General features: G+C 36.6%; 1 protein-coding gene across 1 annotated transcript in view; it reads right to left on the bottom strand.

The window, feature by feature from the left end:
- Positions 1-1,336: 1,336 nt before the first annotated feature.
- ttll7 (tubulin tyrosine ligase-like family, member 7) overlaps positions 1,337-14,664 on the bottom strand; it is a 220,960-nt gene continuing 207,632 nt past the window's right edge. Inside the window, 1 exon segment of the mRNA XM_056468436.1 lies at positions 1,337-4,898. Within this exon segment, the coding sequence (XP_056324411.1) occupies positions 4,781-4,898 (118 nt within the window). The 3' untranslated portion in view covers positions 1,337-4,780.

Genomic DNA, 14,664 nt, shown 5'->3' on the forward strand with positions numbered 1-14,664 from the left:
AAAAATGTGAAGAGTCAGTGGTTGAGGTTTATTTTCGCAAAAATACCTCAGCATTATAGCCCTCACTTTTCTGACGAGTGCTTCAGTAATCTACACACGTACAACGGGGGATTCGTCGGCCGTTTGTTAAAGGAAGGATCAGAAAAGACTATTGATGTATGGGACTTTGTCAGAGCTTGATAGGAACTTTACAGTACACAGTTCATGGACCAGTTTCTTCTTCCATTTCACAAGTGAAAGTAAGTGCGATTAAAATGGTTGCCTCCTTATTTTCTCTAGATTGCAAATTATGTATTTAATTAATACGATTGTTTTCTGGCATAAATAAGAAAAAGGGAGGGTGGTGGGCGATGGGTCTGAAATATGGGAGACTCCTGGGAAAAACAGGAGAGTTAGCAGGTTTGCTCACACATACACTCTGCTCTCTAACTACGTCTAAACTGTTGATAAGCCTTGGTGGGCATTTCACTCTGTGTCATGCTGAACACTGTCGACCAATTGCAACAGACTGCAGTCAGTGCAGATTAGCAATGCACTAAGAAGGGGTTTGGGAACAAATTAATTGCTAAACAAATCATATGGGAGTCGCTGGGATAACTAGGTAAAAATAAATGTATATTATGAGACAATGAAAGTGTTTTTTGAACTTGCATGCATATCAGCCTGTTGTTGAAGACCCTTAAAACCAAAATATGACCCTTTTTAATGTATAATAGGGGCTCTTATAATAACTCAACAGTAATGTCATCAAATCAAAGTTCAAATGCTGCAGTAAAAGAAGAAGCAAACAACTAAGCAGTAACTTCATGACCTTCAGTCATTGAGAAAATGACCATGGCTATACTGTTGGCTGTTCATAAAACTGCAAAAACAGTTGGGACAATAGCAAAAATAAAGAAATAAAGGCGGAATGTACTGACTTTAATCAAAGCTTGTATCAAGTGTCAGCTGTTGACACTTTCATTTCGTTGATTCAAGAATCACACTGATGTGTCAACGCACGTTTCAATTTCAATGCTTTTCTCTGCTGTTGCTAAGTAACATCATCACAGCCTCTCCTTTGTTATAAGAGACAAGGGAAGAAGCAAGCAGTTTTTGCAGTGCAGTTTTTAGTTTTCAAGACTGACCTCAGGTTAGATCAAAACATGACAAGGTTATGCACTGAAATCTCGTGTGAGACAGTGTGGAATGACATGGAGTGTCATGCTGTGGATTTCACTGTATGTGTGGTGTGTGGATAAGATTCCTTGTGTTAAGAAACCCTGAGGAGAAAGAAGCAAAAGTCAGAGAGGTCAGATGCAGCTCAATGAGATTTTCAAACACAATTCTCCAGATGTTTTGATGTTTAAGCCTTTTATTGCTATTAAAACCATTCTCCTGAATGAAAATCCAGGCAAAAATAATATTTGGCATTGTGACATGATGGAAAAAAGGAAAATGAATACTGAAACGGTGTGCTGAATAGGTGATCACTGTTTCCAGAAGTAATTAAACAGTTAGCTATTTGAACACCATCACTACAAGTTCTCTTACTAACAAACAGAAAAAATAAAGGAGGGGGGAAGGAAAGAAAAGACAGCAGCCAGTTTTTAAACAGCACATTCTCAATTCCATAAACTTTGAATGATATTAAATGATTGATATTACCAACAATCACACAGAGCTCCTCAACAACACTGCTGAGTAGTGTTGGCACAGTGTGGTTTGAGCTGGCACATCCAGGTCACTTTTACTACAACACTACATTAACATTTACTTTAATCAGATTCAAAGCAAAGCTCTGCAATTAGCATTTTGTACAGTACTTTCATTAAAGGTTAATCTGTTCATAAAATGACTGAAACACCCCAGCAAACAATTTTGTCTTTAATAGACGTCTAATAGACATCTAAACATAGACAGCTTGGCTAAAACAAGGCTTGGGCTGTCAGTTAAAATCTAATCGACATCTAAGAATAGCCCAAAACTAGACTAGTCGTCAAATAGACCAATTAGATAGACTTTATATGTGTTCTGTTCATTTGATGACTAGTCTAGTTTTGGCCTATTCTTAGATGTCGATTAGATTTTCACTGACAGCCCAAATTAGCATTGTTTTAGCCAAGACGACTATGTTATGACATCTATTGTACATCTTTAAAAAACAAAACAAAACAAAAAAAAAACGCTTGCTGGGACTGGTAATGCCATGGTTAAAACGAACAAGCATATAAACAAATCCTTCAAATGAAATGTAAACATTTTAATAAAATAATTAGCATAAATTAATTCAAGTATCCTCAAGATGCAGCCGTCCGAGTTTTAGCACATTGAGTTCAGAGAATTTACCCAAACACACTCTATCAGCAGCAATGTTGAAAAACCCTCTCAACACTGCTAGGACAGACATCGGACAGCTCAGATGCTGAGGTTCATATTTGCATCTACACAATATGGCTCTTTTTTCTATTTTTTTTTTTTAAACAAACTTGCATCCCTTAAGTTGATAGGTGATCTCAACTTTAAATTCAGAACAGGCAACTATATTCTAGTATAACACCTAGCATCTACTCCAAGCGTTTACAATTCTTAACCTTAATAGGGATAAAACACTAAACCAACCCTTACAACCCCAATTCTATTTCTTAACACTTTCTCTTCCTTGGAAGGGCACTCAAATAACATGAATTCCAGTATTTTAAAAGTATAGTCTTTTGCATGTGATCTTTCAGACTTCATGCAACAACATGTAACATGTAAAATTTTGAATGAATAAATCAAACTGGTTGGTAAATCTAAAGTAACAGACAAGTCTCACATTATATTCCAAATTCCTAGTCTCACATTTAGTCTCACATATAATGGCCTCATGTGGCCATCATAACACATGAGGCTATTTTCACCTGGTTCGAATGTTATCACTTGATTGAATTGGCATTATCAGTGGTTATCAGCTAATAGATATGGGCAAGTAGGGGCCTTCTGCGCCAACTGGTAGGCTGTTATCATTCATACACATGGTTGATCAGCTATACTAATAGAGAAGACTCCAGATCTGTTTTTACATTACTGTGATGATTGGGTTTAGGGTTAGTGTAGAGGTAGACGTATAAATAAATAATAATAAAATACAATTAATGGCAAATGTAATAAATAATTTGAATGATTCTCGTGGTTAATCAGCTATAATACTAGAGAAGACTCCAGATCCGGACCTGTTTTTACATTACTGTGACAGTTGCGTTTCATGTTGGGGTAGCAGAGAGAGGGGAAGGACCGGCATAGGACCTCGAGGCAGGAATCAAACCCGGGTTGCTGCAAACACCGGAGTGCATGTGTCAGTGCACTTTCCACTACGCCATAGGCATCAACATCTGTTTTTACATTACTCTAGGTTGCGTTTAGGGTTGGGGTAGAGGCAGACGTTAATAAAATACAATTAATGACAAATTTAATAAATAATTTAAATATTTCTCATGGTTAATCAGCTATACTAATAGAGAAGACTCCAGATCTGTTTTTACATTACTGTGACGGTTGGGTTTAGGGTAGGGGTAGACGTTAATAAAATACAATTAATGGCAAATTTAATAAATAATTTTAATATTTCTCGTGGTAAATCAGCTATAATACTAGAGAAGACTCCAGATCCAGATCTGTTTTTACATTACTGTGACAGTTGTGTTTTGTGTTGGGGTGGGGGTAGATGTTAATAAAATACAATAGCAATTTTTTATAAATAATTCTCATGGTTAATCAGCTATAATAATAGAGAAGACTCAAGATCCAGATCTGTTTTTTTTTTATTTAATAATTACTTTTTTAGGGGTTTTCACCTTTTTAGTTTGACAGGACAGTAGAGACAATTGACAGGATAGTGTGGGGAGCAGAGAGAGGGGAAGGATCGGCATAGGACCTCGAGGCAGGAATCAAACCTGGGTCGCAGCGAACACCGGAGTGCATGTGTCGTTGCACGTTCCATAATTTTAGTTGTAAATTCAATTTAAGACATCTAATTATTCAAAATGTAAAGCTTACATTAAAATAAAACGTAGAAATGAAGATTTAGTGATATAAAAAAAGAAGTTTAAAAAAAAAAAAAAAAAGAATTTTTACTTTTACTTTATATTTATTTCAGGGCTTGGGGGCCCCATGGCTGGAGTTGCTTAGGGCCTCTAGATCACTAAATCTGCCGCTGCGGTTAGGGGTAGACGTTAATAAAATACAATTAATGGGATATTTAATAAATAGCAGTTGTATGTGATCTATAGCTGATTGACCATGTGGATTGATGATAAAAGCCTTGTAAGGCTCCCAGTATCTATCAGCTGATAACCACTGATAATGCCCAATCAATCGAGTGATAACATTCATACATTGCATTTCACATTTCTATCGAGATCCTGTGTAAATGGCCAATTGTAAATAAATATTAAATTATATAAAAGCTAAAGTGAGTATTAAGAAAGACGCGCCATGTTGTGTATTAATAAGTAAAATAACACCATGGTCAATGAAGAAAAGTGAATATAGTCTTTCCTGAACCCACGATCCTGAAACAATCCGCTGTAATCTGTTGTAGAAGTCTTTGTAAAGATGAGAAGGTTATGAATTTATTTGCAAGCATCCTAAGAAACATAACAAAGCAGCAGATCTTTTTTTTTTACAGCAGACAAGGAGGCAGAGAACTGCTCGATCATATGCATTAAATAATCTCCATCAATATGTTTGTTGAAGGTCCCAGGCATTACGCCCTGCAAAACAGGTCAGAATATTCTCTCCCCCAGCAGGTTGTGGGTCATCAGAAGTGGCCCATTCGTGCGGTAAACACACTGCGGGGGCGCGTTGAAGATGAAGAGCGGCCGAAGCTAGAAGATGGCCACTTGATGATGAACTGGGAGGTGACTGGCAGCAGATACCTGCACAGACGGAGAGAGGAATCAGAAATGGGGCTTGGATGCCAGACTCAAAGGCAGGATTAGAGGCACAAAGGTCACCTAAAGAGATCAGGCACTTTTCCTCTCTATTTGCTTCCAATTCTCTGTCAGCTTGATGTTTCAGATTCCCATCGCCTCTGCCGACCCGCATGTTTCACTGTGCTGTTTTTTTTAAACAATGAGTGACACAAGTGGCTGAACGTGACTTGTTTTACCAGATAAGAACTTGTTTAATGCATCCTGTTTCCAGACAGGATAACAGGTTAGATAATTAGGGCCTAGATGGAGACATGAAGGGTAACCAGCCTGGACAGCTGACGACCCACACAAGCTAATGTCAGAACAGCTTAATTATAATTATAAACACGAAACAAGGCAATTTGAACAATTAATTAAATAACGCAGTGACAAAAAACAAATTGCTGTGGTAAATATTCGGCACAGACTCAATTGTTTGAATAAACAAATGCTAAACAAGAATCTATCTGTGAATATACAAAAGGTCCCATGAAATTACAAAAAAGTTTTTTGATGTATCAGTAATATTAGTTTTTAGGATATCTATAAGATAGTGCGCTCCAAAACCGTGAAAAAAATAACATTTAGACGATATAAAACTTATATAAACATGTAAAGCATGTAGTTTGTCACTTTCTGCCAAATTGATCAACGGTGTTAATCACGTCACCTCATACTTTAGTTTCTCATTACATCATAACCAATCAAATGCTCTCTAGTATCTGACATGCCCCTCCCCCTTCAAGACGCTTCTTGTTTGCTTTTCATTTGATGCACTTAAGCTCAACCACTCTCACTGGCAAAGCTGTGATAAAACAAAACACTATTGGCTGTTTTTTCTACTTAATATCCCACCCTCTTCGGTTGAAATTACGTCAAACACAGAATAAAAATATAAAAATACACATTTCAAAGCACTTCACAGGAATTTTAAACTACTAAAAGATAGTAATAAGTTATACAGATGTTTCTGTCTGCAATACTTCATTTCTGTTTAATGGCTTTTTGTGTCTTGATACAAATAATATTATTTCCTTGTTCTACAAAAGATGATTTATACATGTACGTGACTTTCTAAATATTATTCAGTATGTATTCAATAAATGCAAATATTTACATTACCGGTTAAAACTTTGGGGTCAGTAGGATTTTTAAATGTTTTAAAATAAGCTTATCCTGCTCACAAAGGCTGCGTTTATTTGATCAATAATACAGTACAAATTGTAAAAATGTTAAATGTTTTTGCACTATAAAATAGCTGTTCAAAAGTAGATTCTCATTTAATTTAATCATTTATTCCAGTTATTACAAAGACAAATTTTCAGCTTCATTACTCCAGTCTTCAGAGTACATGATCCTTCAAAAATCACTCTAATATTAATTAGTATTATTATTATTAGTATTAAAGGGCACATAGTTTACCTCTTTTTTATGATTTATAATTAGTATTATGGTTCTTCTGAGTGTGCCCGTTTAGGTTCAGATTAAAACACAATTCAGATTTTTTGTATCATAATGTGTTAAAAAGTGTCATGTTGGGGGCGTGTCCACAGTTCGCTGGTTTATGGGTGTATTGCTTCACATGTAAATTAGTTTCGGCTTCCCGCCAATGTAAGAAGGGGGCGGGGCCATGAGCTCACCCGCTCTGCGTTTGAAACAGAGTCTGACAGGCAGACAGAGAAAAAGCTGGAGTGAGATGATCAGCATTCAGTCGTACATATACGACTCGGACACAGACCAAGCAGAGAGTACAAAATCATTTGTGTCTTTGTACAGTTTTACAGCCAACTGTGTGCTAGTTTCAAGTGCCGAGCTTGTACACAGAAACTAATAACCACGCACACTGAATTAACTTTGAATGAGGCACCGGATGCGCCGCTCAAAGCCGCGACACGGCACACCAGACACTCTCTGTGGCGCACCAGAAACATGACGTGTCCCGAATCGTCGCGCCACGCATTTTTGAATTCTAAACATTGGTTTCTGCAGCGGTCAGCGACGCCCAGCCGTCGACTTGAGTGAACCCTGATAGAAACCCATGTTTAGAATTCTAAAACATATGCTAGTTAAGATCCCAGGGAGCTTCTGGGATCGCGAGAAATGCAAACGACTGAAGTATAAGGTAGACTCAATGAGAAGTACACATGTTTGCAAACCTACCTAAAGATACAACCAATAATTCCGATTAGAGCGATAATGTGGAGAATATTGCTCTTGTGTTGAGCCCAATGAGCCTTGCATCTAAAAATAGAGCTAGGGTGTTCCTTTAGTGATATCGCTTCGACTCACGCTGAAAATGGCGGACGTGAATCAACAAACTGAGGATATGATGACGCGTCTGTCAATCAATATTGGTGGGCGGGGGGACCGCTCTCCTACGTAAAGTTGTGGTCGGTTTGAAAACCGCTCCAATTGGTCCACCGTTTTTTATGTTGTTAAATTGAAAAAAAAAGCACTGGGTGTGCTTATATCACCCCAATATGACAGTCTATACACCATACATGCACATTTGTCTGTCCAAACAGCTTGAAAAGTAGATTTTTTACCATAGGTGCCCTTTAATGCTAATAGTAATAAAAGCAATAATGACTGGAGTAATAATTTAATTTGTAACTACATACAATAAGAAAGCAGTTATTTATAATTGTAAAAAAATATTTTACAATTGAACAATATTTTTTACATGTAATAAATGCTGCCTTGATGTCTTTAAAAAAAACTGACCCCAAACTTTTGACTGGTAGTGTACTTTTTTAAATCAAGAAATTCAGTATTTAATTGTTCAAACTTCCAATATAAAATAAGCTAAGACAACACAATTATTGATTGGTTTTCTGGGACAATACAATTAAATTTGTAAAAAAAAAAAAAAAAATTGTATATATATATATATATATATATATATATATATATATATATATATATATATATATATATATATATATATATATATATAAATAAATAGATAAATAAAACTTATTTTAACTTGCAAAGAGATTATGCCAACCATAGGGGACTTCTCCATAACCCAGGACCAGGCAGCATGCTGTCATGGAGAAGTGAAGAGCATAAGACTGATTCCTGAAAGACACCAGTGACTGACAGGTCTCTGCATTGATCTTGTGGGCCAGCCTGATCACCAGCCAGAGACCTACTCACACATGCAGCTTCTCCACAATGGACGTCCAGCATTCTCCAGCCACTGGCACCTAGACTACAGCTCTGCACAAGAAGTATGGCCAGAGGAGACATGGTCGTGTCCAACTGAGCCTGGTATCTCTCGAGTTTTTTTTCCTTCGTTTTCATCAATTGGTGAAGTTTTGTTCCTCACCACTGTCACCGCAGGTTTGCTTGGTTTGGGACTCGTGGAGCTGCGCATTGATGGATTTGCTCTTCAGTGTTTGGACTTTCAGCAGTGAAAATTAAACCACACTGAACTGAACTAAACTGAACTTTAACTCTGAAAACTGGACCGACAGAGTTTCAATTTACTAGAACTTCTATGTTAAGCTGCTTTGACACGATCTACATTGTAAAAGTGCTATAGAAATAAAGATGGATTGAAAAATGAACTTGAATGTTGTCCCAACAGAAATTGATTGTGTGAAATTGATCGAAGTCGCCCATTCAAGTAAAATAAAAAACCTCTCTATCATGTTAAAATAATGTTGTTGAATGTAAAAGAAAGAAAGAAAGAAAGAAAGAGAGAAAGAAAAAAAGAAATAAAGGAAGAGAGTGGCACATCTCTTTTCAGTCAAAACACACGAAACAAGCACATGACGTGGCTTTGTACAAATGTAATGCTGTAGTTACGACAGCAATACATAATTCCAGTACAAATTAGGACTGCTCTTTATCTAACAAAAGAAGATTTGTTCTAAAGCCCCTGCTGCAGAAAGACAGGGCCAAGAGACTTGGCAAGGAATTAAATTAACTTTTATAAAAGCACGTCCTTGAATCTCCTCATGATATTGCGCTCCACATGCGTTTGCAGTGCATTCCTGTGTTATGGATCCACTCTGGACAGAAATGAATATGTATGAATATTTCCGTTGCATATATCAAGCCACCTTTCGCATCATGTGCATATGATCTTTCCTTATGTTTCTTTCATTAAAGCTTTCAAAATCAGGGCCGATTCTTTGCTTCTTTCCTCCGGGAACTCCAGACAGGTGAGTTCTCAGGAATTGGTTTTTGGGTTGGGGTTGAGGCTCATTACCATATTTTTCACTACAGACTGCTGAGTCTGGTCAACAAAAGGAAATGTCAAAGGAATATGAAATTCAAATATGAACATATATGGAGGTGGGCCTTTCTGGCTCTGAAGAATTCCCTGTAAGGAAGTCTCATCCATAAGAGAGCTCCATCACTCAGGGTCCAATCAGGCTGCAGGCAGTGTTTAATTGGACCTCTGTGAGGATTCCTCCAGGTCTTTGGCTTTTGATCATTGAGCAGTTCTTGGAAAAACCTGCCAGTGCAAAGCCCCTAGAGAACCGCCAGCTGTCTAACCTTCGAACGTGTGTGTGCTTTACTAATTACACACAATCGCTCGAAGATCTGCACATATCTCACGTCTGTTTGCTTGTTTAAAGCCACTCTATCACCCAACTGCCACATGCTGCGCAAAACTTTAGGAGAGAGAACTTTTAGACACTTTGCTAGAAAAAAAAGAGATGTTTTCATTCACCATATATCATATCACACTTCTCAAAAGAGAAGAAAAAAAATGACTAGATAGTTTCACATCTTGACATAAATTCCCACAAAATTTTTAAATGTCAACTTACAAAGACTTGAGAATGTCTCCATTTAATACTAAAGGTATTTTATAGGTTCCATTGCTTGAATAAAAACTGAATTCTAATGACTAGATTGGTGGAAAAAAAACGTAGATTTTTTTTTACTTTTGTAATGATTTATGAAATAATAACCACAATTCCTTTTGTTTTTCATTTTAACTCATTTTTTACTGGATAGTGCAATCAATCTGCAAAAGTACCAGATTGTTTATATTAGTGTTATTAAACCATCTACAAATTAAGTGGATTAAATAAATATTCAATTCATTTTATGCTAATATTAGGTGGATGTTTGCAAAATGTGACAAATTCTAATAAAATTTTTAAATGTCAACTTACAAGGACTTGAGAATGTCTCCTTTTATACTAAAAGTATTTTATAGGTTCCATTGCTTGAATAAAAACTGAATTCTAATGACTTCTTTGATGGAAAAACCTTTTAGATTTTTTTTTTAAATTTTAACTCATTTTTTACTGGCTAGTGCAATCAATCTGCAACAGCACCAGATTGCTCACATTAGTGTTATTAAACCCATCTGTAAAATAAGTGGATTTAATAAATATTGATTTAATACTAATATTAGGTGGATGTTTGCAAAATGTGACAGAAATTCTCACAAAATTTTAAATATCAGCTTACAGGGACTTGAGAGTGTCTCCTTTTACACAAAAAGTAATTTATAGGTTCCATTGCTTGAATAAAAACTGAATTCTAATGACTTCTTTGATGGAAAAACCTTTTAGATTTTTTTTAACTTTTGTAATGATTTATGAAATATGAACTATAATCCCTTTTGTTTTAAAATGCATTTCAACTGATTTTTACTGGCTAGTGCAATCAATCTGCAACAGCACTAAATTGCTCACATTAGAGTTATTAAACCATCTATAATTTAAGTGGATTTAATAAATATTTATAGTATGCTAATATTAGGTGGATGTTTACAAAAAGTCCATCATGTGACATAAATTCTAATAAAATTTTATATGTCAACTTACAGGGACTTGAGAGTGTCTCCTTTTATACTAAAAGAATTTTATACGTTCCATTGCTTGAATAAATACAAAATTCTAATGACTCATTTGATGGAAAAACCTTTTAGATTTTTTTTTTTTACTTTTGTAATGATTTATGAAATATGAACCACAATTCAGTATTCATTTTATGCTAGTATTAGGTGGATGTTTTCAAAATGTGACATAAATTCTCACTAAATTTTAAATGTCAGCCTACAGAGACTTGAGAATGTCTCCTTTTATACTAAAATAATGTTATAGGTTCCATTGCTTGAATAAAACTGAATTCTAATGACGTCATGGATGGAAAAACCTTACATTTTTTAACTTTTGTAATTATTTATGAAATATGAACTATAATCCCTTTTGTTTTTGAAATGCATTTCAACTCATTTTTTTTACTGGCTAGTGCAATCAATCGGCAACAGTACATCAGATTGCTGACATTAATGTTATTAAACCCATCTATAAATTAAGTGGATTTCAAAAATATGTATAGTCTGCTAATATTAGGTGGATGTTTGCAAATGATCCTTCATTCAATCATTTTCCTTTAGCTTATTCTCTATTTCAGAGGTCACTACAGCAGAAAGAACCGATAACTATTTCAGCATATATTTTACACAGTGGATGCCCTTCCAGCTGCAACCCAGTATTAAGAAAGTTCTTCCTCATTCACACTCATACACTACGGCCAATTTAGTGTATTCAATTCAACTATATCGAATGTCTTTGGACTGTGGGGGAAGCCGGAGCACCCAAAGGAAACCCACGCCAACACCGGGAAAACATGCAACCTCCACACAGAAAAGCCAACTGGTCCAGCTGGGACTCGAACCAGCGACTTTCTTGCTGTGATGCGACAGTACTAACCACTGAGCCACCGTGAAATAGAAATTCTACTAAAAAATTGAATTTAAAGCTAATTATGGATGGTAAAAATGGCTGTAGTGGGGAGTGGCTTATTTAAAAGACCCCAGTGACCACAAAAGGTTGTTTCAGAAAGTGAGAAATCTCAAAACTTGGTCCTAAAGCCCTGCTCAAACAGCGATTTCAGCCTTGATTAGGTTGTCTAGAGGCCGACTCACACTATGCAATTTTTTATAATCCTAAACGATTGTAGCATTATAGCAGGCACAACATCATAAGACGGTAATACTAGGTTAAATCTAGGTTATGACATCAGGTGACCAAAATTCAATGTCTAGCCAGCATCTAAGGACAATGTTATTTTGATTTGTTGATATTTGGTTGATTTTAGGTTGTGTTGGAAAGTGACCAAAATCCAATATCAAATTAACATCTTAAACTAACGTCATATTGATGTCAAATACTGACATTTATTTCTCAGGTATGGCAACCAAAATCCAATGTCTGATAGACATCATAGTGGTAACGTCCAAACAACTGTAACATCATTAGATGTTGATGTTTGGTTGATTTTAGAATGGACGTTGGACATTGACGTCGGGTTGACAGCAGAACCCAGCGTCAGGCCGACGTCAATGTCCAACGTCCAACCTAAAATCAACCAAACATCAACATCTAATGATGTTACAGCTAGATCTCAGCTGTCTCATGTCAGACTGAACAACAATGAAGACACGCCAAACAGAAAAGAAAACTCCACTGGAGTTTGACGTCATCTATCCATGACACTTTCACTATCCCGCATTCTGAAATGATTCCTCACAGCAAACGTAAATAATCTGTAGCACCAATTTTGCACACAGCACACCTCAATAATAAATCCAGAAAGAAAAAAAAAACACATTTCTCCGTGGTCATCTGAATTGTCACATTGATTGCGTCATCATATTCTGAGCTCCTACTGGTTCTTGGATTGACACTCATGGCAGCTCACACTGCAGGAAAGTGTCTGAAATCTTCTGACACTGCCAGAACTTCATCAGAGGACAAATCTGATCGCAACGGGCTTTAAGCGGCTGTCTGTGAACATGTCAAACCAATGATTAAAGATCACAGACTTTAGCCTAGGATTTCAGGAATCTTTTAGGATTTCCCAAATTTGTCTGAGATAGACAAAATCGTAGCTGAAATCTCACAGTGTGAGCATGGCTTAAAACAATTTTGGGAAATCTTAAGATTCCAGTAATCCTAGTCTAACAGCCATTTAATGGCCATTGCGATTGAAGTTCTGGCAGTGTGAGAAGATTTCAGACACTCTCCTGCAGTGTGATTTAGCTGCATAGAGCATCAAACTAAGAACCAATAGGAGCTGAAAAATCAAAAGCCATATTTTTTGGTTCAAAAAATGAGTTCAAACAACCTCAAGGAAATGTCAAAACAGTTTTATTGGTTTTATTATTGAGGCATGCAGTGAGTAAAACTACCACTACAATTTGTAAATGGTATTATGTCAGAAGCGGGATAGTGAAAGTGTCACGGATGGATGACGTCAAACTTGGGGTGCGTTGATTGTTGTGCCATGGGGATCACATTCATGCACTCTTGACATACAATACATTCGATGACAGGATTATTAGAAGTTGCACAGTGTGAGCCGGGCTTTACCTGAATGAAGCAATAAGAACTAATAAATAATGCCGATTTATTTATGTATCCATCTGTGTGTTTTGTGAGTAACTGTTGATTTAGGGTTACAATTAATTTCTAGTTAAAAAAACTGTACATGTCAGAGTTTCTATTGAATAGAGGGCAGTTACGTGATAAATGCGACAAAGGAAGAAAGAGGATTCGATCAAGTAAGAGAAAAGGATGAGGCCTTATACTCAAGCATCATTTTCCTAACGAGCCAAAGCAGATGCCGGCTGATTGAAAAATAACTGATCCCCAAGGGCCGTTCCAGCAATGAGTCGTCAATGAGGCATGTCCTGAGAGAACACAAATGTGAGAAGAGAGTGGATGTGTGTCGGTATAGAGAGTTGAGAGGAAATCAAATGCAACTGACTGGTTTTCTATGGCTACACTCCAATAGAAATACAGAAAGACAAAACAAACAGGTGGGCAAAGGTTGGTGGCCAAAGATCAGACATGAGGGAAAGAGTGTGATCCAAAACCAAAAGATAAAGCCAAAGGATGACATGACGAGAGTCATCCAGCAAATAAGGACACAATTTTGGGTAATACACTTCAGGGGAGAAAATAACTAATCATTTTGCATGATTCATATGCTAATATTACAATAATATACTTAAAGGTCCTGTGAAATGAAACTAAAGTTAGTATCAGTATGTTGGTCATAAGGATGTCTATAATCTAGTGTGCGCAAAAACAGTGACAAAACTTGCATATAGAAGATGTAAACATCTAAAAATTGCAGTGTCACTTCCACCTAAATGGATCAACATTTGTTTTGCCATCACCTAATACTTCATTATCTCATCAAATCTTCTGACCAATCAAATGGTCTCTTTTCTCTAGTATCTGCCTAGGGATGGGTACCGAAACTCAGTACTTTATCGGTATCAGTGCTACATTATAACCGAAGTATGGATAAGCTCTGACGTAACGGTTCTACTATCTGTACTGGAGAATTATTGCTGAATAAACATTTTTTACAGTAGCATAAATTAACTGACCAACCTTTTCTAATTTACGATATTTGATATTTGTCAGCACAGTTGGCAATCTCACATGAGAAATGCTCGTATAAAAACCTTCACAGTTCTCAGCATTGCGCGCACACTTAGCGGAGGCTCGCGCTAAGCTAGGCACGCACATAGCTTGCGACACAGACTCGCGCGCACACAGCTTGTAAGCTTGGGGAGGGAACCAAACGGGTAGACCACGACAATGCCCGCTGCAACAAACGCAACAAGTTGTTTTCTTGTATAAGTGGTAGCGCAAGCAATCTGGCTAAGTGAAAATATCTTTCAAAGGTGCATTAACTGCAATGAAAAGTATTGAAAAGTTTTTGACTGTCTAGCTAT

Source organism: Danio aesculapii, chromosome 11 (genome assembly GCF_903798145.1).
Source record: "Danio aesculapii chromosome 11, fDanAes4.1, whole genome shotgun sequence".
Taxonomy (NCBI): domain Eukaryota; kingdom Metazoa; phylum Chordata; class Actinopteri; order Cypriniformes; family Danionidae; genus Danio; species Danio aesculapii.